Here is a 25,350-nt window from a genome sequence, read left to right as displayed (position 1 = left end):
CGTCACGTGATGTCGTTAAGCAGCGCAAACAGTGACATCAGTGACAGTGGCGGAACAAGTCAGAGCCGGGCCGGGGGCGGGGCAAATGACCGGGCCCTTTATTAAAGCTTATCATAACATCATTTTAGGCTACAAAATGTCCGCAACTGCGGTGTTTACCAATTTCAACACTACCGGGTGCAACTATGTTATTTAGTACATCAAGTCCTTCAAACGAACATTTAACTCAGAAACAAAAAACATTAGGATACTGTACATGGCTCATAATAAAACATCAATAGCCTATACTGCGCACATTATTTGAAGGGCATACGAATGAGCGCTCAGAGTGGTGACAGGAAGAGTCAGAAGTAAAAGGAGGGCAGTGCAAACCTCACTGAATGCACTGTGTTTACCAATTTCAACACTCCGGGGTGCAACTATGTTATTTTGTACATTAAGTCCTTCAAACGAACATGTAACTCAGAAACAAAAAAACATTAGGCGACATACTGTACATGGCTCATAATAAAACATCAATAGCCTACTGCGCGCATTATTTGAAGGGCATACGACGAGCCTTGCGCTCCGCGAACTCGTCCACGATGCTCTGTGTCACTGATTCAGTGATCTTTTAAGCGGTAGTCTCACGACCCGAATAGTAAACAATAAACATGGAGGACATGGAGTCGTTAGTGTTGCTGGTCTCGGTGCTGTGGCTTGTTGTCACCGACAACGCCAACAGATACTGGCAAGAGCGTATAGATGAGGCGAGGCGCATAAGGCTTCAGAAATTCTCGCAATTCGTAATTATTCTTCTTCCGGGTTTGCGGTGTTTACAGATCCCAGCGCGCTCGCGGGGCGTGTGTGGGCATGTGAGGACACTCCTCCTCACCAATCAGTGCACAGGGGAGTGTCTGCTCACGCCTCCAGCCTCAGTCGGCTCGCTTTGGCTCGCTTCAGCCCCACTCCAAAACGGTGCGAGTTTTAGGGGCTAAGCAGGGCTGAAACGAGCTGAGTCGTGCTGGTTTTTGGTAGTCGAAACGCGAGCCGTGTCGGGCTGAAGTGAGCTGAAGCGAGCTGAAGTGAGCTGAAAAAGGGTAGTGGAAAAGGGCCATTAATGTCTCAATACTGAACAAGCCCCTAATCCAACAGGAACTACATGATAAACTGAAAGAATATATTGAAATAAATAGGGCTGTAACGATACACCCAACTCGTGATTCGATTCGTATCGCGATTTTTGACCCACGATTCGATACGCCCACGATTTTTTTAAAAATGTTTTTTAAAGTAGCAAATTTGACTTATTAACATTTACTTACTTACATTAACTATTTAATAACAAATAATTCAGACCACTGCAGAGAATGAGTAATATGTATGCAAAAATGAACAAATGTATATCCAAAGATTGTTTTATTTCTCAAAATAATACTTTTGAGCCGGAAGCTCTGTTTTTTTCGGTTCTGAAAAAGTCATTTTTCCAAATCGTGTAAATCCGTTAAGATTTTTTTTGGGGGGGGGGCTCTCTCACTGTCTCACTCTCGTAGGGCCAATGATTTTCTGTGATCGCGGAAAACAGATGGAAATTACGGAATTTTTATGATGAAACATTGCTCGCGTGTCAAAATGTAACTGCCGCAGAAGGCTTCCGCCCAAGCAGACATGCCTTCAGTGTTGCCAGATATTGCTAACGTTTTCCACCCCAAAATATGTTCAAAACCAGCCAAAAAGCACCTAAACCTGCCCAATCTGGCAACACTGCATGCCTTTCCGGTCAAGTGATTGTGATTGGCTTGTGGCACACCTAGCCAGCCAATGAGCTGCTTGTTTACAGATTCGCTCCCCGCGTCGCAACCAGAATGGCGACCGCTTAAAAGAAATGAATGCTCTGCCAGTGGCGAGTGTGGACGTTGCGTGACTCGCAGAAGATTGTGGCAGGTCGGCGAAAAAACGACTTACTAATAGATACAAAAAAATAAAAGTAATTTAAGTAAGTTTAAAATGTAATTTAAATAAAAAGTATTCATAAATTGAAGTTTGGAAGCGCCTCTGTTTTTGGGCTGAGGAGAAGTTTGAAAGGGTGTACCGCGATTCTGCCTTCTTGTATCGCGATACGGATCGTGGCTCTGCGTATCGCGATTTCGATACGCATATCGTTACAGCCCTAGAAATAAATGATACTGGAGATGTTACTCCTTCTGTTTTATGGGATGGTGCTAAAGCTGTTATGAGGGGACATATTATTCAAATTACTTCCAGGATTAAAAAACAAAGGGAAGCCAGGAGATTAGAACTGGAGACTGAAATTATAAGGTTGGAAAAAATACACAAAATATCAAGGAATAGAATCATATTAGAATCATTAAAACAGGAAAGACAAAAACTAGATGAGTTATTAACATATAAAGCAGAGGGAATGCTAAGATTTACAAAAGGTAAATACTATGAACAGGGTAATAGAGCAAGTAGGCTCCTGGCATTTCAGTTAGGGAAAGCTCAAGCTAGCCGTGTTGTGCCAAAAATTAAACACCCTGATACTAATAGACCCACATCTATGCCAAACGAAATAGCGGATTCATTTGCTTCATATTATAAAAAGCTATACCAAGGACAGGAATTAGCAGGAAGAAATAAGATATCAAACCTTTTTGATTTAATCAATTTGAACAAACTATCACATGAGGAGGCCCAGATGTTGTGTTCACCCATAACTGCAGAGGAAATAATAGCAAATATTAAAAGGTTAAAGAATAATAGATCTCCAGGGGTAGACGGCTTCCGGGGGGAATACTATAAAATTTTTGTTAATGAGTTAGCTCCAATCCTATGTTAGGTATATAATTATGCACTGGACAAAGGAGATCCCCCGAAATCCTGGTCAGAGGCAATTATTACTGTTATACATAAAGAGGGGAAAGATCCCACTCAATGTATGAGTTATCGGCCTATAAGTTTGCTCTGTCAGGACCTAAAAATCTTGACCTCTATCCTGGCTAACAGAATACAAAGATATATTAAGAAACTAATTAAGCCAGATCAAACAGGGTTCATTACCGGACGCCAGGGCACCAATAATGTAAGAAGAGCTCTAAATCTACAAAGTATTGCTGCTGATAAAGAAATTCCATCAGTGCTTCTCAGCTTACAGTGGTCTCAAAAGTAGCCGGTCACCGGCGGCAAATCGCCGGCTATGGCTCGTTATGCCGCCGGCTATTGTCAGTCGAGTCACAAAATTTTAATATTAAATATTTCTGACAGCAAAAAAAGTTGTGAACGTAAATTACATCCACTATGTCATGTATGTCCGTTGCCGCGTCAACTGTGTTTACATCCTCGACACGATGCAGCCATTACTGCCGCCTGTGTTGCCAGATTGTGTTTACATCCTCGACATGAGTGCATCTATTACTGCCACCTGTGTTGCCAGATTGGGCGGTTTTAAGTGCATTTTGGCGGGTTTTGAACATATTTTGAGCTGTAAAACGTCAGCAGTATCTGGCAACATATTTTTTTACTTAATACAAGAAATGAATGGATGCCAACGTTTTTGCCAAAACGGTATTTTATTTTCCATTGTTTAGGCAGCTTCAGCATCATACTGTGAGATTCTGTTTAAATTGTTTTTTTTCCTTCTATGAAGCCTGAGCCATTTATTTTATTAGTTTATAATTATTGTTTAATTTAGTCTTCAGGAGAGACTGCCTGCACACAGTACTAGTATGAAGTTTTTTTTTTTTTTTTTTTTCTTACATGAAAGCTGAGGCATTTATATTATATTTTAAGGTAACTTCATGTTGTGCTGTGAGGTTCTCTGCACTTTAACTTTTGAACCAGCAGGTGCATTTGGATCAGCAAAGCCTATTTTTCTGCATTTTTGTAGTCCTGGTAATCTTTTATATTGGTAAAGTTGTTTATAGGACCATTTCTCAGTGTCTGTTTTTTTTAATCAATAGTTTTTCAGTAATAACTTATCACTCAATTTTAAACAACCCCCGTGCCTCCCCCATGGCTTTCCCCCATAGTCTCCAAAATTTCTGTGGGAAACACTGGCGTGCGTAACAACGCTAATCAAGCTTAAGCTAGATGACCCGCCTCAAATACCCGTCCCGGGTAAATGTTATCCCAATTTTAGATGGCCTGTTCCAAACCATCCCGCCCCATGAAAAATTCGTACTTCCATCCATCCATCCCAGCTGCTGGCAGACATTTTACCATTTTGCACCCTGCTGTAAATTATTTGTACCCTGCTATTCTCCCAAACTTTGAAGCCCCTGAGCTTAGATGCTGAGAAAGCTTTTGATAGGCTGGATTGGACATTTCTAGAACAGACACTGACACACATGGGTTTTAATCAAACATTTCTTAGCTGGATTAAAGTGTTCTATACGAACCAGAGATCGAGAGTTAGAGTTAATGGCCAATGTTCTGAATTTTTTGAGCTGGGAAGGGGGACTAGGCAAGGGGACTCACTCTCACCAGTACTATTCGCTCTTGGTATCGAACCCTTAGCCGAATTAATTAGAAGTAATCCCCATATACAAGGAATAAGAGATGAGGGTGGTAATCAACATAAGATGGCTTTATATGCTGACGATATATTATTATTTATTGAAAACCCTATCACCTCAATTCCGGCTCTTTTACAAAATCTCAATGAATATGGTCAAGTGTCTGGTTTTAAAATAAACTGCTCCAAGTCGGAAGCAATGATAATCTCTGGGACTTGGCCTAGCCAGCTGGATGATACAGTGTCCTTTCGTCAATCTAAACAGGGCTTTAAATATCTAGGGGTCACACTCACTCCCCAAATAACACGATTGTATCAGGCAAATTATAAAAAAAATATTTGAAACAATGAGAGATGATCTGGTGAGGTGGGATGTGCTGCCCCTGTCTCTACTGGGTAGGATGGAGGCTGTTAAAATGAGTCTCCTGCCAAGACTTTTATTCTTGTTTCAGTCTCTTCCAATCAGGATTCCGACATCAGCTTTTAATATGTTAGACAGGCTTATATCTAAATTTATATGGCAGAATAGGAGACCAAGAGTGAGACTTAAAACACTCTCGTGAAGGATAGGGGTGGCCTTGGCCTCCCTAATATGAAACACTACTACTGGGCAGCGCAATTAAATGCGATAGTAGCCTGGATTAGTATGGATACAGAGACAGGATGGGTTGATATAGAACAAAATTCACTACCAGGCATACCTTTATTTGTTTTGGCTTTCCTTAGTAAGCAGTCTCAAAAGAAGGTGACAATTAAGAATATATGGGTGAAACACACCTTAAATGTGTGGTTGACAGTTCAAAAGAGAATTAGGGGGACAGATGCCCTTTCGAGGGCCATGCAAATAGTTGGAAACCCAGAATTTCCACCTTCAATTACTGAGATCACTTTTAAGAGATGGGCACAAATAGACTTAAAGATTATTGATCAATTATTTTGTGATAATATTTTACAGCCATTTTCATATTTCCAGGATAAATTCTTATTAGCCCAAACTGATATGTGTAGGTATTTTCAGATTAGGTATTACATTATGAACCATAAAGATTGGAATACAATTAAAAATACTCCAACAAACATGGAAAAATACTTCATCAATATAATCAAACATAAGTCACCTACCAAAAATCATGTCTCTCATATTTATCGAAACTTGATGTTGGACATACCAGGTAATACTTTTTACATTAAAAGGAAATGGGAGCTGGAGCTAGAACTAAACATCGTGATTGAGGACGATGACTGGGAAAAAATATGTATGTGATGTCACAAGGGCATTAATAGTAACATGTGGAAGGAGTTTGATTGGAAGATGAAGACAAGATTCTTTAAGACACCCCTGGTGGTTTCTAGTCTGGTTAACACCAGACCATATCACAAGTGAAATATGGTCTGGAATCCGCCTATTGAATTTCTCGTAGGGGAGGTGTGGTTTACGATTGTCAACGGCCGTTTATTGGACGTTGCGAATGTCTGTCTATCATTTGGCGTATACGTAGCCCATGGCCAATCATGGCAGTTGTACCCGGTGACGTAGTTAGAGTGACGAAGAAAGACTGAAACGCCAAACGCTGTTGTTTTTTTAAAACAAACTTTCGCTCTAAACTATTCAGAACAGTGTCTAAAGCAGGGGTGGCCAACCAGTTGGAGACCAAGAGCCACATTTTTTACAGTATTACCGCAAAGAGCCACATCATACACATGGGCACACGAACATCACCCATCCCTTCCTCTCTCTCTCTCTCTCTCTCTCTCTCTCTCTCTCACTCACACACACACACACACACACACACACACACACACACCTCTGCTCAGCCAGATTAATAGTAAATGTTACACACCAACATATTTACTCCTACAGTACTAAGACCACAGGCTGAGGCCAGTCATTTTTAACAATGAACATTGTGTGCACTTACTATGCATGATACTTAGTGGGACTTATGGCATTACCAAAAAAAAGCCACACCATACACATGACCGCACATGAACATGGCCCCCCCCCCTCGCGCTCTCTCTCTCACACACACGCTCACGCACCTCTGCTCAGCCAGATTAATAGTAAATGTCACACACCAACATGAGAGAAATTTACTCCTTCAGTCAGTACTAATACCACAGGCCAGTCATTTACAGCAATCAATATTGTGTGCACTTACTATGCATGTTGCTTAGTGGGACTTCTGACATTCCTTGCCTTGAACAATCCTCTTCAAATCTGGCTTGTATTCCGTCGTTGCCACTCGAAGCAGTTCTTTCACATGGGTTTCAGTCAGAACAGAACGATGCTTTGACTTCACGTGTTTCATGGTAGAGAACACAGACTCATGTTGACCCAAACATTGACAGTATCTTAAGCGCAGCCCGTTTCACATTCGGGTATTTTTCCAATGGCACACTTTTCCAAAACTCAATGATGCCTTCCCTCAAAACAGGTTTCAGTTGGTCTTCCTCACGAAGATCGATCATCTCCAACTCAGCCGCAGCCTCATCTGTGACAAGCAGGGCTTTCAAACAGTCCGTCTCCGCATTGAATGGGTTGACGAGGAACGTAACCTGTGGCCTTTTCAGTTGTATATCACGGAACCAGGTTACAAAGCTTTCGTGCAGGTTTTCAATTAGTGTTGCATATCTGGCTCCTTGCTTATTCAGGGAGGCGGGAAGCTTTGAAATGAGCTAATGACAACTGACATATAAGGCAGAATGGCTTGCCATTACGTTCAACAAAAAAGTATAAACTCTCCCACTCTGTTAAAAATGTCCTATGTTCGTCTTCATATTTTCGTTTTGCTGTGCATTTTTTCATTGCCATTTTGAGAGGCTACTTGACACAAGATGCACCTTGCCCAAAAACTTAGCGATTATCTCACGCACATGCGCATTTGACATGACCTGAAAATACTGTAATATACCCAAGCAAAGCGAAGATGCATTTGACGAAAATACCATACTGAACTCGAGCAAAGCGCACACGCACATAAAAAAAAACCACAAACACAAACTTCGATATGAACATAAGAGCCCCATGACACCGGGCAAAGAGCCGCATGCGGCTCGCGAGCCGCGGGTTGGCCACCCAAGGTCTAAAGCTTGATCGAAAGTTTGGTTCGTATTGCTCACCGCCATGTTAAATGTGATCCGTAAACAGTCCCAAATAAACTACAAGCTTCCGTTTGTCGAGTAGTATACGTCCCCGTCTTTCCACCCCTCCCCACTCTCTGATTGGCTCCCTAATTCAGGCGAGCCTTTAGACCATAGTTTCCATGCTGTCTTTTCAGATCGGAACGATTGTGCAAAGCAGCATGGGATTTCCCAGGCTAGGTGGTTTCAACATTTATAAATGATCCTGATGTAATGAACTGCTGGAGGGAGTGTGGAAAGGTCGGAGACCATTCACATATATTCTGGGATTGCCCAGAGATCATTTTTTTTCTGGCAGGGCATAAAGAATGAGAAGTCAATGTCCAAAATTTTATCTATCATTTAACCCAAGTCAATTCCTACTCGATCAGACTCCTGAAAACATGTACACTAAAGACAAACAGTATTTGCTGCATATACTATTGATGACCGCAAGAAAAATAGTGACATTAAACTGGAGGAAACCACAGCCACCTACAGTGACTCAGTGGAAACAGAAGCTGAGGGAGGTGTATGAAATGGAGGCTTTGTCTGCTCAACTACAATTGAGGTCTGATGTCTTTTTGAGGAGATGGTCACCTGTAGTAGATTACCTCTTTACTTGAGAGAAAACCCAAATTATGTGCCTTAATGTTTTTTTGCTCTCTGAGTGCTGCAGGGTCAAATATGTCTGTTATTTACACTGCTAGGCTTATTATATAGTCTTGTCAAGGAATTTCATGTTCTGTACTGTGTTGTTTAATAAAAAATTAAAGTTCAACAAAAAAAACAAATGTGATTCTGATGTGTAAATATTCAAACTGATTTACAGACAAACTGCATGTAGATGTTGTAATGGAGTCATCATACTTGCTGTTTTATTCAGGTGGATAATCAGTTGGTCTGCATGATGAGCGAGAACAGCGTCGACTACATCGCCCGTTTCAACGACCTCGCCCAAGAGCTGTCCGTGTCGGAGACGAGCCTCCCTCCCCCATAAGGTCAGAGCGAAGAGGAAGAGCTTCTCACAGGGGAACTCCAGTCCATCAGGCAGAAGGAGAGAATGTGTTTTACGCAATTCACCTTGTTGGAAGTGCAATAAAGACTGCCATGGTCTTGATCATCAGGATCCAAGCGTGTGTGGGTGCCTGCCCATCATTTTGTGGCATGCGTTTCATGAGCCACACTTGGGCCACTTTTTAAACAAATTTGTTTACAAAGCAACCTCATGTATAGAAATTTGCCATATCAGAACAAACGTTTCCTCGTGTAGTTCTGTTCACTTCCTTTTGTCCGTTCTACTCTGTTCTGCGTATGCGAGTGTGAGCCAAGGCTGCTGTTCAGCTGTTTTGTCTTAGTGACATTTGTTTCTTCATAGATCTATACAGTAGTATCAGTCATTGATCATCCTCCTGAAAAAGCCATAAGAGTGTATACGTAATACACAACATGCATGTACAGTCCGTCTTCATAATCTGTGGCTTCGTAATCTGATTGGCTGTGCTAAATTTAACCGAAAACACTGTTGGAAGGTTTTTTAATAAACGAGAAAGACTGGAACTAATTGGAAAATCCTCTAACACTAACAAAAAAATGCTAAGTAAAATACATCTTGGCTGTATTTAAGTAGAAAATGTACATTACGTCGAGTCCCTAAATTAAACAATAAATAAATTGATCGCCCTACAGTTTGTTCAACACTATGTTTTTATTGTATGCAGTTTTATTGAAGCCAGTGATTGATTAGATGGTTGTGAGCCTTCTGTCTGTGATGGAATGATGAATGTCTTTGATTGTAAATAGACCATAACAGATTGAAGCATTGACTGTGCTTTTATAACATACTGTAAATTATTTGGATTATTTATTAATTTACATGTTACAACTGTTTTTTTTTTTTATTTTAGAAAGCATCAAAGTGCTTTTTCAATTGTTTTAAAGATTTCTGCGTTTGTATAAAAAGGATTTTTATGCCACCATGTAAATATAAATTTCCCACAAAGCTGTTTTGCATTTCTTCACTGTCTCCTTGTCTTTGATAAAACATAATTAGCACCATAATCATTATTTTGATTATTAAATTTATAATAGATGGGTTTAATTAGTCTTACCATGGTAAATAACAAACATCTCGGTCATATAGATGATGGCTGAAATTACTTTAATAGATGAGGTTTAAAAAGTGGCTGAATTGTGTTATTTGCAGTTTAATAGGAGTTCGCGCATGCGCTGTAAGCATGCGCCGCCCTACAGTTCATGCCTATTGGCTAGTAGAAGCCACGCCCCCTCGCTACTTCCGTATTGCTCACGTGGGTCTAAGGTCAGTAAAAATTAAATAACTAATGTTTACCTTCTTGCGCTTTCAGTATTGTTTCATTTCTTCATAGTAGAAGCGCCACTTAATGCATTAACACTAGATTATCTTAAAATCACTACAGTACTAACGCTAACAAAATGTTTTGTTTGTTTATTTGTTTTATGTATACACACAACGAATGCGACAGACATGCATGGCTAGCTGAGCTAATTAGCTTAGCTGGTTAATGCAAACAAGCTGAAAAGAGATGAACATTATGTACTCATTATACAGAAACGGGTGCAAATTGCGTGAATGAAACATCTGGCCAGATGTATATTGTACACTAGACCTGCGTCCTCTTCCCTGTTTCTTACAGCCATCAGTGTGCATTATTTCCTAGATCTGTCTTAGAGGAGAAGAAAAACTTAAAAAGGTAGGTAGGAGTGCTCCAGGACCAGGACTGAGAAACACTAAACTTCTCTTGGACAGGGATTTTAAACATTTCTGCACTCAGAGCTTTATTAGAGCTGCACCCACTTTTCTATCAAAACATAGATTAATTTAATGAACGTTTAATTATAGAACAGTTACTGTAATCTAAATCTGCACCAGGATGTTTTTTCAGTCATTAGTGCCTTTGAGTTTCTCCAAACACAAAGCACATATTGTGTTATGAAGATCACTTTACACTAATCAGAAATCCACTCTATACATTGCTAATGTGGTAAATGACTATTCTAGCTGCAAATGTCTGGTTTTTGAGATCTTGCAGTCACGTGACCGGAAAGTACACAGCCGCCATCTTGTCGGTAAAAAACACCGCTGAATACTGCTGCACTCGTGTACAGAATGGATCAATTTCAACCGACGGACTACACGGCTCATTTTTCTAATGAACAGATAACTAGATATATGTCTAAAATAAACGAGCTACAGATTAGTGACCCTTATGGCTTACCGGACGGAGTTTTCACGACCGCATCAGTGGATGTTGAACTGCCAGAGGTGGAATACCCAGACTTGTATAATTACCTCATTAACTTTCCCTCGCTGTTCAGTGGTGAAGCACTGCGTGTTTATAAATCTCTGCACAGTTATCTTTACAGAAATTCAGGATTTGTCAGCGACTCAGATGTGGCATCTTGTAAACAAGAATCCTCACTGGATGGGTAAGTCACTTAAATATTGAGTATAGCACTGACCAGCCGATTATAGACTAGAATAAGGTAATTCCAGCTGTAATTCCAAATCGTTCGTCTTGTTTACCATGGATCTGGCGTTGGAGAGGTAGAGGCTTAGCAGTGGAGATTTGAGTGGCTGTTTTCTGAGCTTAGTCAACAGGCCGGCTCTGCAGCCTCGCTTTTGCTTCCGCTCCCGGCACCGCCTCCTTCTCTTTGCTTCCGATAACAATCCACGGAGACCCCGCTGGTCTCACTATCTCGTCCGGAATGTTGTGCATGCGATGGAAATCGCTACAAACCGTCATTTTCTGCTGGAAACCAATGTCCAGTAAGTCCATACGGTTGTAGTGGATATTGAAGTCCGGTACAGACGAACAACACGCAGAAATACACACAAAAAACATAAACGTGCACAGGTAGGGAGAGCTTGTAGCCGCAGCCGTTGTAGTAGAATTGTATATAGTAGGGTTTTCCAGAAGAAAAGGTAGAAGTAAAAGCAAAAGTAGACCCAGAAGTAGAAGGCGGAATATGGCGTTTGACCGACAAGATGGCGTCTGTCACAATCTGGATCGGCTGTGACGTCACATGCAAGCGCTCCATATAGAGGCCCATTTCCAGCAACTCTCACTCCAGTGTTCTAATGGTACAATGTGTTTGCTCATTGCCTCAGAAGGCTAATGGATGATTAGAAAACCCTTGTACAATCATGTTAGCACAGCTGAAAACAGTTTAGCTCTTTAGAGAAGCTATAAAACTGACCTTCCTTTGAGCAGATTGAGTTTCTGGAGCATCACATTTGTGGGGTCGATTAAATGCTCAAAATGGCCAGAAAAATGTCTTGACTATATTTTCTATTCATTTTACAACTTATGGTGGGAAATAAAAGTGTGACTTTTCATGGAAAACACAAAATTGTCTGGGTGACCCCAAACTTTTGAACGGTAGTGTATATCTTTAGGTAATTGTAAAATTGAATATGATCCTTTTCGTATTTTGATTAGGAAATGAGCATTTATCTGTTAAAAAAAATGTGGGACCGACGCGCTTTAAAAAAAATGTCTTAGCAAGTTGAAATATCTTAGACATAATCAGATTTATGTAGTATTTCCTATTACAAGATCACTCACTCATTAAATCCTCAATCGTGCCTTCTGGTGCATGACGAGACATGCAGGGAGCGCCACCTTTGTCTACTGGAGTTGTTTCAAGGTCAGCCCTTGGACTTTCAGGTCTCTCTCGAATGTCTTGGGCCTGTTTTCTTTTCCCTTGAGCTGTCCATCGTAGTGTTGTCCTGGGGATGGCTTCAGGTGGTATACAGTATGCGTGGCCCAGCTATCTCTGTTCATCATCAGTGTTCTCTGATGGTTTTGCTCATACTAGTTTGGAACAGCAGGTCTACATTGGAGATGGTGTTGGGCCAACAGATCCTCAGTATCCTCTTAAGGCACTTGACCTCAAACGTATCTAGTTTCTGTTCAAATGTGGTCTTCCAGCACTCCAAATCCGTAGAGCAGGACGTTGCTCTTGAAGATCCTGATATTGGTGTGGATACCGAGGTATAGGTTGATTTCCAGATGTCTTGCAGCATTCCAAAAGGCTTTGCTGATCCATCCTGCTGTGGAGTTCTGATGACCAGTCACCATCTACAATGATCTTGCTTCCCAGGTAGACAAATTCCTCCATGTTCTTCAGTTGATTTTGTCTTGGGCATCTTGATACCTGCCTGATAATAGTTCCAGGTCTTGTAGGATGGATGTTGGGGTCGACTGTATCCCTTGTCTTCATTCAGTTACTGCTTTCATGGCCCAGTCGATTGTGAGAGCGAAGATTGTTGGGGACAGAATGCAACCTTGTTTTACTCCAGTTTCATTACATTAATGGTATTTAGAAGACGCTCTTATCCAGAGCGATGTACAACATTCCCAGAGCAGCCTGGGGAGCAATTGAGGGTGAGGTGCCTTGCTCAAGGGTACTTCAGCTATTCCTGCTGGTCCAGGGAATCAAACTGGTGATCTTTTGTTCCTAAAGCTGCTTCTCTAACCATTAGACCATGGCTTCCCCACAAAGTTCCCACTTTGAAAGGTTCTGTGAGAAGGTTGTTGTGGAAAACCCTGCACTCAAAGTTGTTGTCGAGTGCCTTGATGATGTTGACAAGCTTCCGTGGGATGCTGTGGTGTCAGATGATCTTGGTTGAAGTTGTCAGTGGGAACGCCATTTCTTCCTGAAGGTAGCTGAAGCAATTCTTGTGTTCCAGTGTGAACAATTGCTTGATCTTGGGGTCCTCAAGCTTGCAGACATCCAGGTGTTGGTTCTTTCTGTCCCCAAGATGTGCAGTGCACAGCTTTAGGGTGGTCTTAGTCACCAGAGTTTTGATCACAGCCAATGTTAGGATGCAGCATCATTCGTACATTTTGCAAGGAGCCCCTCTACTTTCTATTGATGATGTGGTCACTCTGGCTCTGTGTTCTGCTGTCTGGTGAAGTCCATGTGAGGAAACAGGGCACCACTGATGACAAGGTCATTCTGTTCATATAGCTTGATCAGCCTCCATCCGTTGCCAGTAACGTCTCCCATTATTGATTGATTGCTTTATTCTGAACAGTAAAGAAGAAAAAAGAAAAAAAAAATGCAATAATCAAAACACCGTCATGAACAAAAAGAATAGCGTAGCCACAAGGCAATAACATAATAATGTTTGGAAAGGATTAGGAAGAAGTAAATAACTTATATCTATAATTTACTCTATACCACCGCTAATCGAACGTCACTTTCTGCCATAATAAAAATATGAAAGAAAACAAAAGCGGGCGGCACGGTGGTGTAGTGGTTAGCGCTGTCGCCTCACAGCAAGAAGGTCTGGGTTCGAGCCCCGTGGCCGGCGAGGGCCTTTCTGTGTGGAGTTTGCATGTTCTCCCCGTGTCTGCGTGGGTTTCCTCCGGTTTCCCCCACGGTCCAAAGACATGCAGGTTAGGCTAATTGGTGGCTCTAAATTGACCGTAGGTGTGAACGTGAGTGTGAATGGTTGTCTGTGTCTGTGTCAGCCCTGTGATGACCTGGCGACTTGTCCAGGGTGTACCCCGCCTTTCGCCCGTAGTCAGCTGGGATAGGTTCCAGCTTGCCTGCGACCCAGTAGGACAGGATAAAGCGGCTAGAGATAATGAGATGAGATTATTATTATTATTATACATAGGGCCAAATTACTCAATTCTGATTGGTCAATCAAGGAGGGCTTTTTTTCCTTAAAACAGGGCTGTATTTCTGAAATGCTATTGGCTAGTTCGTTGCTTAGTAACGGTTACAAAAATTAGCAAATTTTGTCAACAAAATGGCTTTTGTAAAGAAGTTCCAATAAAACTTTGTAAACCACTTTCAAAATCCTCGTGTCGTGTCGCCGAGTCATGATGAAAGACGCTTTAGAAACTGATTCAAACGTGCAAGATAGTCTTGCGCCCTGATTGGTTCAGAAAACCTGAATGACAAATGTTGTGAACTTGAATGGCTTCCGAAGTATGAACTTGGCCCTATATATTCTAAACAGGGGTGGCACGGTGGTGTAGTGGTTAGCGCTGTCGCCTCACGGCAAGAGGGTCTGGGTTCGGGCCCCGTGGCCGACGGGGGCCTTTCTGTGTGGAGTTTGCATGTTCTCCCCGTGTCCGCGAGGGTTTCCTCCGGGTGCTCCGGTTTTCCCCACAGTCCAAAGACATGCAGGTTAGGTTAACTGGTGACTCTAAATTGACCGTAGGTGTGAATGTGAGTGTGAATGGTTGTCTGTGTCTATGTGTCAGCCCTGTGATGACCTGGCGACTTGTCCAGGGTGTACCCCGCCTTTCGCCCGTAGTCAGCTGGGATAGGCTCCAGCTTGCCTGCGACCCTGTAGAACAGGATAAAGCGGCTAGAGATGATGAGATGAGAAAACAAAAGCAACAAACAAAAAAGAAAAACATACCAACATGGTATAATATAGACTAAATCAAATCATATATACAGATACTTATGTTATACATGTATACACACATACAATACATATATACAGTACATACATCATAACTATACACACATCCATATGTACACACCCATAATATCATAATTATGCATATATATCTATATCTACACTGTATGTATATATACACACTGTGTGTCTCTCTCTCTCTCTCTCTTGTGTAAAATATATAAATAAAACATCCATGTATCTCGTCTTTGGCCTTCCTCGTTTTCGTCTGCCTGGCAGCTCCATCCTCAACATTCTCCTTCCCACATGCTCTACATCTCTTCTCAGGATGTGCCCATACCATCTCAGTCTCATCTCTCTTAGCTTAATTCCCAAGCTCTCCACATGTGCTGTCCCTCTGATGTGCTCGTTCCTTATCCTGTCCAACCTCCCATCGCAAACCTTAACATCCTCAACTCCGCCGACTTTGCCTCCTGTCTCTTCATTAAGGGTACGGTCTCCAATCCATACATCACAGCTGGTCTCACTACTGTCTTATACATCTTACCTTTCACTTTCGCTGGGACTTTCTGATCACAAATGACTCCCGAAATCCTTCTCCAACTGCTCCACCCTGCCTGCACTCTCTTTCTCACCTCACTATCGCAGCCCCCATTTTCCTGCACAGTCGACCCCAGGTACTTGAATTCACCAACTTTCTTTCCGTCTACTCCTTGCATCTTCACTACACTCTCATCCTCGTTCTCACTGATGCACATGTATTCTGTTTTTGCATTACAGCGTTATTGTAATTCCTCCTCCCTATACCTCATAAAGATCTGTTCCTTATACTTTTTTTTGAACTGGTTTATAGTTGTACATTTCATGAGCTCCACATTCAAACTCTCCCAGAGACATTATCTCCCAGTAATGTCATCCATTCTGGCTAAAGTACGTAAAACAGAGAAGTCTGACAATTTGGCCATTTTCCTCCCCAAACACACCTGATTCAACACAACGAGTTCAGAAGAGGTCCTCAAACTGTGCAGGAACCTGCCAATGGATCAACACTGCTGCACGAGATCTTCATCAAGCGTTCCTACCTCCACCTATCTCCAGTGTTTTTCTTGTTCTAATTCATTTGAAGCAACTTAACACTTATCAAACCTGTCATGAGATGGATTAAGTGTAATGGAGCAGAAAAACTTAAATGCAGTGATCCTCCAGCCCTGGAGCTTAAGAATCCTTGGTAGGTAAATGATATGGAGAATGTTGTTCATATGTTTGTGTGTGTGTGCCCGTAGGCGAATGGAGCGTTTAGCAGGTGTGGGTGTGGGGCCGCTGGCCGTAGGTGCAGTTAGTCTGCTATTGTTACTGCGGATGATCCACAGAGCGAGACGAAAGCAAGTTCTCCAAGATAAAGTGGTGGTGATCACTGGAGCCAGTTCAGGCCTGGGCAAAGGTAATGAACATAAAATAATAAACCGCAGAGAACATCTGTTTATTATGCACATGTGGATGTACAATTAAGGTCAACTCCAGAATTATTGGCACCTGTCATGCAAGTGATTGTATAAAACGCTCTTATTACACACAACGGGCCTCATTTATGAAGCTGGATATGAACGGATTTATTCGTAAACCTTTCATGCACACATTTACACAAAAAAACTGGTATGTCTCAACTTACAATGAGCCATATACTCCCTAGTGTGCTGAATGATCGATTCCTGAATACATCAGACATTCCTCCTCCGGCCTTAAGTGGGGGGGGGAGCCAGGCTTTTAGATAGAGGGGCGTCTGGGCGTCTTTTCGACGCCCTGTACTGAAAAAAACAAGAAATTGGACGCCCTACTTTTTAGTACGACGCCCTAAAATTTCCGCCCGTGTTATGTCCGGTAACTTAGCTGAATATGTTAAAAAATCGCCGAGTCTGAGCTTTCCGAGGATCTACAAGCTTTGTTGACACCGCCATTTTGGAAATTTCAGAAGTCTCGCTTTGACAGCTGTCTTTCCCGAAGACGCCCAGGGTTACCATAGCAACAGCACGAGCCCAGAGTACAAAATATAGGCACCCGCCGCAGAGCTACAGAAACACGCGTTTCTATGGCTGCACTAATTTCAAAGTTGTGAGAGCCCTCGTTATAAATAAATAAAAAACGAATACCATTATAATGTTTGAAGACTTAGCCATATTTCCTGTGTGTTTTTTTCTTTGTTATACTAAATCTTTGGACGCTAGCGGCTTTGAAAGCAAAACTGGTCAGCCGGGGTTGGTTGTCACACTGTGTTCGGGGTTGGTTGTCACATGTAATGCAATTGCGATAGGTGCACTACTGACTGAGACAAACACAGCTACAACAAGCTTTATTTATGTAGTATTCTGCGATCAGAAAGCTTTATAGCTAATTTGTCATGCTTAATATGCAACTCCAGCTCAAAAAATCCCAGAAATATACCCATTTTAATAATAATATTCATTAAAAATATACGCAGTTTGCAGTGTATTTTGTTTTGGTGTTCCCAAAGTTGATATTGTATTACCAATCTGTTATACCTACATGTATTTTGAATACATTTTCTTTAACATTTTTACATAATTCTCAAAAATATGTATGTATTTTCGGTATTGCTCAAAATTTGCTGTCAAAATGAAGGAAATAGCATTTGAGAGCATTAGAAATTTCAAAATTTTCCGGGGGAGTACCCCCGGAACCCCCTAAAACACTCGTGCCAGCGGCGCTCAACGCGCCGCTACACCTCGCCACATACAGTGACACCTGCAAAAAAGTTAGACTCCCTAAAAAAAAATCCTGCCTAAAAGCCTGGGGGGAGCGCATGATTATTGTGCATCAGCACCTCATCATGCATCAGTGAAGCAGCGATTTCTAGTAAAAACAGAGAAATTCAGCCATCTGTTAAATTGTCATAGCGGCTTTATTTTCAATTTCACATTTTGCTGTGCTTGACACATTTGCTTGAAACTTGAACTCGTGTCTCTCACATTTGCTGCAGTGTCCTCCACTACTCCGAGCATAGTGTCCTGCTTTTGCAGCACAGCATCAGTAAGGACTCTTGAGTTCCGTCTATATTTTGGGCTTTTCAGATGCTGTGACTCCACTAATTATACTGCTAAATAGTTGTTGTTGTTTTTTTTCTCTCTCCATAGATGTACTTACACTTCTGCCACCGAGAGTTAGGGTGCATCAGTTGCCCCCTAAAAATGAAAAGTTCCTCCGATCATGATGCATTTTTGTTTTTATGTTCCTTTTGGTAAGAAAACACACTGGGTGAAATATTTTGACAAAATTCTAAAGTTTAATGGTGGCACCAGGAGCTCAAAGTTATGGAAAAAGCTGCTATTTTATGACTTTTATGACAAAATTTCGATCACTTTTCATGAAACATTATGGCACCTTATAGAGTATAGACCCTTTTCAGTCACGTGACCTTCGTAAACGCGACCACCATTTTGGACATGTAGCGGACTTCGGCTCGAATTGGTTTGAATGCGAGGAAGGCGACAAACGGAGAACATACAAGAAAAAGGAGCGAGATGCAGAAAATACCTTCGCTATCCAGCGACATAGGGCATTTACAGGGCGAGCAGAGGGAGAAATAACAGTAACGACACATTAGCAACGCCGTACAGAAATAACGGTTTATGGCACAGACCCTTTCGGTTCTCGCTCATCTAGCTGCTACAATGACTGCTTAGACTGCAACAATAATACCTAACACACATTTAAGTATCCGTCGTAAAGACGTGAAACTCATCGAGTGACCAGTGTGTTCATTGATAAGCTAACACAATCTAAAAGTAGACATACCATCACACTGCCCTGGCGCTGTGTACAGTTTACCTTCTATGGTTTGTGCACTCACTATTTGCCATTACTTTCTCCAACCGTTGTTACAGATTACAGGGAACGGCCTGGATTTAAGAGACAAATACATGTTCCTCTTATTTTGAACACTTATTTGTAGGCAGTGCTTAATTTGTAAAGTGGGAGGTCCCGGAGCGCAGAGGATGAGCGGCTCCGGTGCGGAAAAAAAGAGGGAGGGGGCGCTGCGCTTCTGGGCATGTTTTGTAATAACACTGCAAATTAAGTTCATCTGCAGATATTTTGTGGATGTCGTTTCATGAGAGAAATCACCAACAAGACAGATATCAAAATCAGACATTAGCACTAAATAAACTTGCATTTTTTTATTTAATTATTATTATTTTATTTTTGTTACATAGTCAAAAGAGGTGTCGGATCACCAGATCCAGTGTAAATAGCTGCCGGAGCCAACACCCGAGGTTCCGGAGCGCGCTCCGGCTTGCTCCCCCTCAAATTAAGCGCTGTTTGTAGGACACTGCCTCTGATCTGTCCTACAGTCTACCAACAGCAAAGGAACACAACGCTAGCTAATGTCGTTAGCTAATAGCTACTACAGAAGAACAGAGGTTACAATGGGTTATTTTAGCCTATTTGGTTACACACTCGCCGCCACAGAATGTTAACAGCAATGTAATGCCTTTTCTGGCTAATTTTATTCATCTTACCTCCAACAAAGTGGTCACTACACAAGCGTTGGTATGCCGCTATCCATCTTCTCCGTCGGTCAGCATCTACCGGGATCCGATGAAATGATAACCCTTGCCTTGTTTGTTGATGGTTACTACATCCAGGTGCACAACAATATAGTGGCATGATGGAAGTCTTGCTGAAAATAAACACTTTCTTTGCTGCTGTTCCTCAATGCTGGCTGTGGTAAACTACTGGTAGTACACGTCCAAAATGGCGGCCGCGTTTGTCGTGACGTCACGTGAAAAGGGTCCATACCAAATATCTTAGATACACATTTTTAGTGCATATTCTAAATATATTATCAAGCACAGTTTGAGTTTGAGCTGTTCATTGAATCATTGTTCAACTACTTTTAAACAATACAAATGTATTATGAATCACGTTAATGCTTCTCAATCCCTTGCAAAGGTTCTTAACATGATCTCTGGCTCACAAGAAATCAATAAATGGAGTCCAACATTGTGATTCAAACCTTACGCGAAAACATAAAATAAGCGTTTTTTGGCAAAAAATGAACCTCATAGTGCCACCATTAGACTTTTGAATATGGTCAAAAAATTGTACAGGATGTCTTTATTGGTGAAAAGGAACACCCAAACAAAAATGAATCAGATTTTATGAAAGTGAGGGCAACTGATGCACCCTACTGAGAGTATTCTTGTTTTGGCCATTTAGTAGTCATTTTGCACTTTCTGCTCTCCGAGCTTTGCCTTTTATGGAGTTTTGTGGGCGTCGCTAAATGCAAACTAGCTGCACTGTGCATGCATCCAGTAGCTTACAGGTGATTTATTTACATCAGTATCAGCATGCGAATACGAAGAAAATCAGCGTTTCCGAAACTTTTCTGAATCTGCCGGAAATTTTTAGCTCCATTTCCCTTACGCAAACATTTACACTCTACTTTACTAAAAGATTGATAAATGAGGCCCACTGATACAAATTTTCCACTCAAACTTACATTTCCTCTCACTAAAGCAAACACGTATGAAATTTCTTTAAAATAATACTGTTTTCCAGAGGCGGACAAAGTACCCAACTTCATTACAGATCCCACTGGTCAAATGTTACTCAGATACAAGTGAAAGCTGTACAGTCAAATTTTTACTGAAGTTAAGTATTTTTAAAAGCAAGTACTTTAAGTATTAAAAGTACATTTGTCAATGCATCGTTGTATTATTGCCACAACACTTACAAAACCTAACGCCGTTACCAAAGACAGAAATGTGAATTCACAAAATGAACGCATGCGGTGTCATCATGGCGGTTTAACGTTAAGCTAGCTAGTCAGTGAAGCTCCACCTGACATGCTAGCAAACTCTTTTCAAACTCAAAATCATATTGGGTAGCTAACGCTACTAGAAAAGAAAGATTTCTACATTCTGTTTATTTGGCAAGATTATGCTAAAACATATTTCTGAAAGGACTTCAGATAAGTTAATGTTACTTATGTTAGCATAACTCCGTTTTTACATGCTAATGGTGTCCAAGTTAACTAGCTATTTGTTAATGTTAGCCATGAACAAGGTGACGGCAATTTGGCGGGCAAATCTGTAGAAAGTCATTTGACTAACCAGACTGCATAGCTATTGCAACGTTATCGCTAGCTCTTAAAACACAGACAACTTCGTTGCAAGCTTTCTCTTGGAATAAAACGTTTATATCCCTCAATATGCTTCCACAGGTTGGATGGCGAGTTTTTGTAGGCCGTGATGTGGTTCGTTTTCGGCAAACGTTTAAAACAAAATTCTTTATTCCTTTCAGAAAACTGAAACATGGGTTCTAGGTAAAGCCATGAGTGCGTGCATTCCTCAGAAGAACCGCCTCCTTCCGTTCTGCCATCGACTGATCGTGTTAAATAACACTGCTGAGAAATCACTGAACTTGATTTTATACAGTCTATGGATGTGACGTGACCCTAGTGATTACTGATCAGCTGTCTCAGTGTCACCTGCGAAAAAACCAATCACGTTTTAGAAAAGAAAAGAAAAAACATCCGCTTTCAAAGCTGCTTCACAGTAACGAGGACGTTGACAGAAATGTAGTGGAGTGAAAAGTACGACATTTGCCTTTCAAATGTAGTGAAGTTAAAGTCATAAGTTTCCAAAAAAAATGAATACTCAAGTAAAGTACAGATACTCAAAAAGTGTACTTAAGTACAGTACTCAAGTAAATGTACTTCTTTACTGTCCACCTCTGCTGTTTTCTCACATATATGAGGCCAAATTACTGACACCACTACTGAATATTAAAATAATTGAAAACGTATTTTGTCCTGCTTGAAAAATAAATCCGTTCTTCTTAATTTGCTTGCTTAACTTGTCCTCATGAATTCTGTCACTCACTGTTTCTTTGTGATATAAACATGAGGTTGTAAATCCCTCCTTTCAACAAGATAATGAAACATAGGAACAATTTTGGGACATAAATCTCAGTGTTTTGCAATGACCCACTCAGTCTCTGGATTTAAACCTGTGGTAAGCCTCAAACCTATTTAAACCCGTGGTCTGAATTGAACAAGGATGTCGACATACACGAAATTTAGGAATATAAAAATGTCCTGGATGGAAGCGTGCACCAAATATTCCTCAACAAGTCTCTCCAGCCTTGTTCGACATTACAGGGAGAGGCTCTGTGCTGTTATTCTCTCCATGGAAAGAAACAAATTAAAATTTTAAGGGTGCCAATAATTCTGTGTGTGTCACTAACTATTCATCATGTCTCATTTTTTTTTCTGATACTTGTTTACACATCACACAATAATGCTAATGTGTAGCAACACAGTGGGGTTTTCTCCTAAAGTTTTGGAGGCCTAACACGTGTAACATTTCTTCAGAATGTGCGCGGGTGTTTCATGCTGCGGGAGCACAACTTATCCTGTGTGGACGTGACCAGAAGAGACTACAGGAGGTCGTAGATGAGTTAAGGGTTAAAACAAATGGCAAAACAAAGGTACACACTCGCTCTCACTCACCACCTGTTTGTTTATTTATAGTTCTCACCTCTGAAAGCTTCGACTTCTATCAGATAAATCATCGATATTATTCTATCTACTTTCACTGGATATGAGCAATCTAGTGCTCCGATTGGCTACTCTACTACTAGGCTATTGGCTAATATACCGTGAGTAGAGAAAACCAAAATGTGTCAGAAAACAGAATCCAGGGACACGTCTGCCCGGGGGCATTTTGAGTTATTGACAGATTCAGAAAGTACAGTTTCTAAGCTTTCCAATGATGCCTTCCATGTGGAGATCTGACAATATTTGAAGAATGTGTGGCCTTTTGAAAGTGTATACTTCTTAAAACAGAAAAGGGAGAAAATCGCCCTCAAAGTTTTCCATCTCAGCTACTCTGGGTGTAGGGCGGGCATATAATGGTGCTCATTTGCATGACATTAAGGAAAGCCCTACCCCCTACTAGCTAGCACGATGCTACTTTCATGTAAACAAAGATCACCACGTCAATTTTCCTTCCATGCAAAGTATGCCCAACACAATTATGAAGTACAAAAATAAGTCCTAAAGTATACTTTAACGCTTTGGTGTGAAAAGTTACTCACACCGTAAGAAAGAAAGATAGCACGATGATGACACAACTAACACAACACTAGTTTCATGTAAAGCCTCGGTCACAACCAGCCGTACAGTACACGCTCCTACGGCTGGTCTACATGCAAAAAACGCAAGAAACGCCACGCGCGCGCGTGTGATGTGCTGATTTTCGAGCCGCAGACCGGCCGCAGAGGTTCTTTGTCATGTCAAACAAACTCTACGGGCGCTTACGTTTTTTTCAGGTTGCAAGACAAACTTGCGGCCAACGCGCGTCTTTCTCCATGAACAACAAAAAAAACCGCAGCGATTTGGGGAAACGCCAAAAATCGCACGGCCAAAAAATCGTACGTCCGGTTGTGACCTAGGCTTAACCAAACCACAACACTCTCCGTTACATGCAAAAATAACCACACAGCCTTAGATTAATAAACTCACCCCATCAGAAAGAGAAACGGCGCCTTGCACACACCAATGCCTCCGATGGAATGTAATCCTAGAACGGTCCGTGTATCATCCGATCATTCAAGTATTCCATTCAATCTGGAAAACAAGGTTGCGGGTTTTTTTGCTAGAAATGTTTATCTCCGATGTAAATACCGTGTGTCTGTTTGCTTCGCGGTGTTTCAGCTCCTCTGCGCTCTGTTTAGTAACTCATTCCATAGTGAAATTACACGCCTGTATGCAGTTAAGTAGCCGTGTGCTCAGCTCGCATCATACAGCTGATTCGCGAAAAAAACAACAACAACAAAAGACTTAAATCATCATGTGAATGGCCCATATGGTAATTTACCCACACCCCCCAGCAGGCTACAGTCCTGACAAAAACGAGACAATTTGCAACAAAAAATGTATGCTTTTCCAACAAAACAATTTATTATCTGAAATACTGATTGCATTCTTCAAGATCTCAACTTGCACATGATGGAAAAAAACAAATCACAAATAAAAAAAAAAAAAATGCTTCTTTTGCGATTATCTCAGATTCGTTTCAGCCGACATGTGTCCCTGGATTTGGTGAGGGGTCACAAATGGCGGCGCGCATCAAGTCAGATATATCACTTTATCAAGTATTTAAAGGAAACAGAAATAGCTAAAGAATATAGTTGTTTTTTCTCCCTCAATATCGCCTGTTCCACACTCCAGCCCAGTCAGTGGCGGTAATACACCTTTAAGTTGGTTTGCCAACTGCCAAAAATCCTAAAGAAGAAAATGGCGGAGCGTGTTGGTGAACCAACCGAGGATGAGATAAAAACTCTACTCGAAAACAAAACCCCCAAACAAAACCAACCCCCCCCCAAAAAAGAGAATAAGAGTATTTGATGGCAAGAACATATCTATTTTTATTTTTCAAGAATTATCATTATAGCATTTTTCACAAATTGCTCCCGTCATTTCACCGGTTTGTTTACATTCTAAGCGGAAATAATTTTGTCAGATGTTTTGTATAAAGTTTTCATTTATCGAATTTGCAAAAAATAAAAATGCTCCGTTTCTCAAAATCCAGTGAATGTGGATAGAATAAAACAGTTATTCCACTCAATCTCGTCGTACATGGCTTATAGCCAACTTGGTGCTACGCTCCTCGTCAGCTATCAGCTCACATACAACTCGATTTCGTGGAATAACTTAATTATTTGCATCTTTGTTTGTCTGGTCAGACCTATACACCTTGCACAGTGACCTTTGACCTCTCGGACATGGAGACAGTCACCAAGGCAGCAGCGGACATCCTGAAGTGCCATGGTTACGTGGATGTCCTCATTAACAATGCAGGCATTAGCTTCCGCGGTTCCATCCTGGACACGCACGTCTCTGTACAGAAAGTCATCATGGACACAAACTACTTTGGACCTGTTGCTCTAACCCAAGGTGACGGCTGCAGCACAGATGTATATCAATCAGTATTGATTGATTTTTTATATATATATATATTATATATATATATATACACACACACACACACACACACACACATATACACACACACACAGGGCTGAGTGAACAATACATCATAATGTTATAGTTTAACACAGTAACTACATTAACTGAAGAGGTAGCACTGGTGCGAGAAAAACTGCAAGCATTGGAGCAAATGTAAATATTACAGCATTGAGATAAATCCTAATAAAATAATAGTACTACAACATGAAAGGAGCAAGCCCAGAATATCATGAGCAGTACTGATAAACATTTGTGACAATT

At 41.2% G+C, this 25,350-nt stretch overlaps 2 protein-coding genes across 4 annotated transcripts in view; both read left to right on the top strand.

Annotated features, from left to right (window-relative positions):
* Window positions 1-9,602, top strand: part of cramp1 (cramped chromatin regulator homolog 1) — a 44,349-nt gene extending 34,747 nt beyond the window's left edge. For both annotated transcript variants that reach the window (XM_060901917.1, XM_060901916.1), the window contains exon 20: window positions 8,499-9,602. In XM_060901917.1, coding sequence (XP_060757900.1) covers window positions 8,499-8,612 — 114 coding nt within the window. In that variant the 3' untranslated portion in view covers window positions 8,613-9,602. The remainder of the gene's footprint in view (window positions 1-8,498) is intronic.
* Window positions 9,603-9,891: 289 nt separating this feature from the next.
* The window catches only part of dhrs7b (dehydrogenase/reductase (SDR family) member 7B), a 25,430-nt gene continuing 9,971 nt past the window's right edge, over window positions 9,892-25,350 (top strand). Inside the window, exons 1-4 of one of the 2 annotated variants that reach the window (XM_060901915.1) lie at window positions 9,892-9,932; window positions 16,325-16,482; window positions 22,432-22,547; window positions 24,807-25,017. In XM_060901915.1, coding sequence (XP_060757898.1) covers window positions 16,329-16,482; window positions 22,432-22,547; window positions 24,807-25,017 — 481 coding nt within the window. In that variant the 5' untranslated portion in view covers window positions 9,892-9,932; window positions 16,325-16,328. Of the gene's footprint in view, window positions 9,933-10,012; window positions 10,345-16,324; window positions 16,483-22,431; window positions 22,548-24,806; window positions 25,018-25,350 lie in introns of those variants that run through there. The other variant, XM_060901913.1, reaches the window with a different exon arrangement.

Source organism: Neoarius graeffei, chromosome 20 (genome assembly GCF_027579695.1).
Source record: "Neoarius graeffei isolate fNeoGra1 chromosome 20, fNeoGra1.pri, whole genome shotgun sequence".
Lineage (NCBI taxonomy): Eukaryota > Metazoa > Chordata > Actinopteri > Siluriformes > Ariidae > Neoarius > Neoarius graeffei.
Note: the sequence above shows the minus strand (reverse complement) of the source record. Positions and strands in the feature narration are given on the sequence as shown.